At 44.3% G+C, this 5,000-nt stretch overlaps 1 protein-coding gene across 1 annotated transcript in view; it reads right to left on the bottom strand.

Moving 5' to 3' along the window:
* Positions 1-1,992: 1,992 nt before the first annotated feature.
* The window catches only part of LOC143275489 (uncharacterized), a 14,311-nt gene continuing 11,303 nt past the window's right edge, over positions 1,993-5,000 (bottom strand). Inside the window, exon 6 of the mRNA XM_076579639.1 lies at positions 1,993-2,009. Within this exon, the coding sequence (XP_076435754.1) occupies positions 1,993-2,009 (17 nt within the window). The remainder of the gene's footprint in view (positions 2,010-5,000) is intronic.

Genomic DNA, 5,000 nt, shown 5'->3' on the forward strand with positions numbered 1-5,000 from the left:
ATGTATCTATCAAGCTACACCTTGTGGAAATTGTGTGCTGGAAAAGATCTCCGTTTTATCTCTGTTCTGTTGTTTCTAGGTGGTTGCTGTTTTGTTTTGTTTTGTTTTATTTTTTTCTCTCTTTTCTGTTCTTTCTATCATCTCTTTCTTTCCTGTTTTCTACCTTGCGTGTGTCCCCCCTGAGGGGGTGCCGGGGGTCTTTCAGCATAAATAGCATCCCCGCCTTCTGGAAATTCTGTGCTAGAAATTTCCTCTTTTCTGTCACTCTCTCTGCTTCTTTTTTTTTTTTTTTTTTCTTCACTGTTGTCTCCTTTTTCTGCCTTCCCAGTCCATTCCCCTTTCTTGTTTTTTCAAGCAAGCCTTGACACTTTAATCTTTTCCGCAGTCTGATCTGTGATGTACTGTCTGTGCTGTTTTGCTCTGGCGATTAGGTAGTGAGATGTAAATCACTGGCATGGGCACTAGCTGCCCATTCTGCAGAGTTATTTGCCTACATGGCCTTTTTTGTGTATTTTTTTGTTTGGCTTTGAAGTATTGTTGTTGTTTTTGGTGTGTGCTTTTTTGGGGGGTGGGGGGGTGGAGGTGGGGTTGTTGTATTTTTGTTGTTGTTGTTGTTGTTTTTCTGTTGTTGTTGTTTTTTACAGTTTTTTGTAATCTAGGGATGATAAATTAAGCGGAATGGCTGGCGTCCTCAGCATGGCCTCGTCTTATTTGCCATAAGGAGCTAAATAGTTGGGATACTGTGTCATGAACTGTGTTTTGTGGGTTTGTCTCAGTGGGTTTTTGGTTGTTGTTTGTTTTTTCAGATGTGACAGTTTCGTGTGGTCGATCATTTTGTATGGTTTGACAGTCCTGCAATGGCCCTGTGTGGTCGGCTGGACTATAAACAACAAGAATACCTTGCGTGTCCATTTAGCTTAATTCTTTCTTTTTCTTTTCTTTTCTTTTTTTCTAAATAGAAATGCCTGGAATATTTTCTTTGTCTTTTTTTTTCTGGAGTTGATAATTTCTGTTGTACTCTCTGTCTCTGTTCCTCTCTCTTTCTGTCAGTCTCTTACTCTCTGTCTCTGTTCCTCTCTCTTTCTGTCAGTCTCTTACTCTCTGTCTCTGTTCCTCTCTCTTTCTGTCAGTCTCTTACTCTCTGTCTCTGTTCCTCTCTCTTTCTGTCAGTCTCTTACTCTCTGTCTCTGTTCCTCTCTCTTTCTGTCAGTCTCTTACTCTCTGTCTCTGTTCCTCTCTCTTTCTGTCAGTCTCTTACTCTCTGTCTCTGTTCCTCTCTCTTTCTGTCAGTCTCTTACTCTCTGTCTCTGTTCCTCTCTCTTTCTGTCAGTCTCTTACTCTCTGTCTCTGTTCCTCTCTCTTTCTGTCAGTCTCTTACTCTCTGTCTCTGTTCCTCTCTCTTTCTGTCAGTCTCTTACTCTCTGTCTCTGTTCCTCTCTCTTTCTGTCAGTCTCTTACTCTCTGTCTCTGTTCCTCTCTCTTTCTGTCAGTCTCTTACTCTCTGTCTCTGTTCCTCTCTCTTTCTGTCAGTCTCTTACTCTCTGTCTCTGTTCCTCTCTCTTTCTGTCAGTCTCTTACTCTCTGTCTCTGTTCCTCTCTCTTTCTGTCAGTCTCTTACTCTCAGTCTCTGTCTCCCCAGGTGTTGTTTTTGTTGGGTTGTTGTTGTTTTTTTTGTTGGTTTTTTTTGTTGTTGTTTGCTTGGGGTATAGGTATATTTAGTTTTCAGTGTAGCAAAGAGCCTAAAAGAGGAAGGTGGCAGAATGGTTAACTCACTCAGTACGGCCAGTCCTCTCTTCTCCTCTACACAGACCCCTCGGATGTCCAGTGGGTGTCTGAATGACCCAACCTTTAGCTTCCGTCGTCAGAATTGTGGTATTCTTTGTCAACATTCACGTCTTCAGTATAAGAGCCTTCCGCTTGCAATATTTTGATGATGGTAATTGGGGTGAAACGCTGTTAACGTCGTCTCTTTCGCCGTTCGTATGGAGAGAGTTAAGACGCTCCTCTACCTGTCAGAACAGTCCGCGAGGGTCTGGGGTCAAATCTGGCTTCTTGTACCCTTTCTCCTCAAGTTTGACTGGAAAATCAAACTGAGCATTAAAAAAAAAAAAAAGAATTTATAGTCTTTCAGATGCGGAGACGATAAAGAGAGGTCCCCATGTGCAGCACGCACTTGGCGCACTGGAAAAGAACCCATGGCAACGAGAGAGTGTTGTCCTCTGAGCAAAATTCATGGGGAAAATTCCATTGACTCTGATAGGTTATTTGTATTTGTATTTCTTTTTATCACAACAGATTTCTCTGTGTGGAATTCGGGCTGTTCTCCCCGTGGAGAGCGCGTCGCTATTCTACAGCGCCACCCTTTTTTTTTTTTTTTCTTTTTTTTTTCCTAACGAAGTGGATTTTTCTACAGTATTTTGCCAGGAACAACCCTTTTGTTGCCGTGGGTTCTTTTTACGTGCGCTAAGTGCATGCTGTACACGGGACCTCGGTTTATCGTCTCATCCAAATCACACACACACACACACACACACACACACACACACACACACACATATATATATATATATATATATATATATATATATATATATATATATATATATATATATATATATATATATGCATGCACTCAAGGCCTGACAAAGCGCGTTGGGTTATGCAGCTGGTCAGGCATCTGCCTAGCAGATGTGATGTAGCGTATATGGATTTGTCCGAACACAATTACTCCTCCTTGAGAAACTGAAACCGAAAAAAAACACAAAAAAAACCTGTGCTCATTCTGAAATTCTCCATCTCTCTGTTGTCTCCCCCTCTCCCCTTCCCCTCCTCCAACCCCCCCCCCCCCCCCCCCTCCCCCTCCTTCCTTTCCTAGGAAGACCAAAACCAAGAAGACAATTCAAAGTACTGGGATTCGTAATATTAAATGATGGGCGCAATAGCCGAGTGGTTAAACCGTTGGCCCCGGGTTCGAATCTCGGTAATGGCACCCGGTGGGTAAAGGGTGGAGATTTTTGTTTGTTTGTTTGTTGATCTCCCAGGTCAACATAGGCACAGACATGCTTCAGTAGTGCCTGAAACCCCTTCGTGTGTATACACAAGCAGAAGATCAAATACTGACGCACGTTAAAGATCCTCGGTGCAATCCATGTCAGCGTTTGGTGGGTTATGGAAACAAGAACATACCCAGCATGGCACATCCCCGAAAACGGAGTATGGCTGCCTACGTGGCGGGGTAAAAACGGTCATGCACGTGAAAGCCCGCTCGTGTACAATAAGAGTGAGCGTGGGAGTTGCAGCCCACGACCTTCTTCTTCTTCTTCTTCTGCGTTCACTCGTATGCACACGAGTGGGCTTTTACGTGTATGACCGTTCTTTACCCCGCCATGTAGGCAGCCATACTCCGTTTTCGGGGGTGTGCATGCTGGGTATGTTCTTGTTTCCATAACCCACCGAACGCTGACAAGGATCACAGGATCCTTAACGTGCGTATTTGATCTTCTGCTTGCATATACACACGAAGGGGGTTCAGGCACTAGCAGGTCTGCACATATGTTGACCTGGGAGATCGTAAAAATCTCCACCCTTTACCCACCAGGCGCCGCCACCGTGATTCGAACCCGGGACCCTCAGATTGACAGTCCAACGCTTTAACCACTCGGCTATTGCGCCCGTCTGCAGCCCACGACCGAAGAAGAAGTAATATAAAACCATTTTTCTCTTTTATGCACAGTTCGGTGTTGTGACCTTTCCTGATATTTGTCGTCTCTTGTGTGTGTGGTTCTTGTTTTTTCTTTTCTTTTTTTTCTGATGTTTTTCTTTTCACGTATAATTCATGGTCAGTTGTTTAATTTTTTTTTCTTCACGCTGTTTTTTGTTTTTGTTTGTTTGTTGGTAATACACTGATGAAAATAAGTGTTGCCTGTTGTTCTGATATGATTAACCTTGTCACATACATATCATGAGATGGTTAATTAACCTTGACCACACCTTTGTCAGCGATTGTCCACCTCTTTTGTGATGGATGTACACACCGTTATGGTTTACTTTTTACCGAATGTTACGGTCACAAATAAATGATAGATTCCAACTCCATGCACTTTACAATAATATTGCGTGGTTTGAGTTTGGTGTTTTGTTTGTCAGTGTGTCAGGGATGGCTGTTGCTTGTGCAATAATTATTTTATCCTCGGCATAAAGTGGCAGGACAGGGTCTCCAACCGCAAGGTCCTAGAGAGGAGCGGCCTGACCATCATCGAAAGCCTGCTGATCCAGTGCTAGCTACGCTGGACAGGACACGTTGTCCGCATAACAGACAGCAGGATCCCGAAGATGCTACTGTATGGCCAGCTGAAGGAAGGCCACCGCGAACTTGTAAGACCCTGCAAGCGCTTCAAGCACACCTTGAAGACAAACCTCAAAGCCTGTGACATAGACATCACTTCCTGGGAAACTGATGCCATTGACCGCTCTCGCTGGAGGATGCTGTGTTCTAGTGGCATAAAGACGTTTGAAAACAAGAGAACGCTGGCCATTAAGGAGAAGCGTGAGCGAAGGAAGCAGGGCTCAACTTCTGGAGACATGCAACACCTGTGGGAAGTGTTGCGCATCCAGAATCGGCCTCCTCTCCCATATGACACACACCGACAGATAAGCCTGCCTGCCTACTCATCCGTCGGTCCGATGGGGGATTCCATCATCAATCATTATGAGCTTGCGTGCCTGTTCACGTGGTGGGAAAATGTCGTCACGTGTGTTTATGCGTGCGAGCCTCAGTGTGGGTGGGGTGTGCGTATTTATATTACTGCGATTATCTGCGCAATGCAGTGTGTATAAATTTGTCTGAGCGCAGTGACGCCCCTTAAGAAACCGAAACTGAAACTAACACACACACACACACACACACACACACCTCAACTTTGTTCGAGCCTGCGTATAGGGGGACATAATCGTACTCTGTTCCTCAAACGTTTCTGACTCGAGTAATGTCCCCTACATCA

The sequence above is a fragment of the Babylonia areolata genome, chromosome 30, assembly GCF_041734735.1.
Source record: "Babylonia areolata isolate BAREFJ2019XMU chromosome 30, ASM4173473v1, whole genome shotgun sequence".
NCBI lineage: Eukaryota > Metazoa > Mollusca > Gastropoda > Neogastropoda > Buccinidae > Babylonia > Babylonia areolata.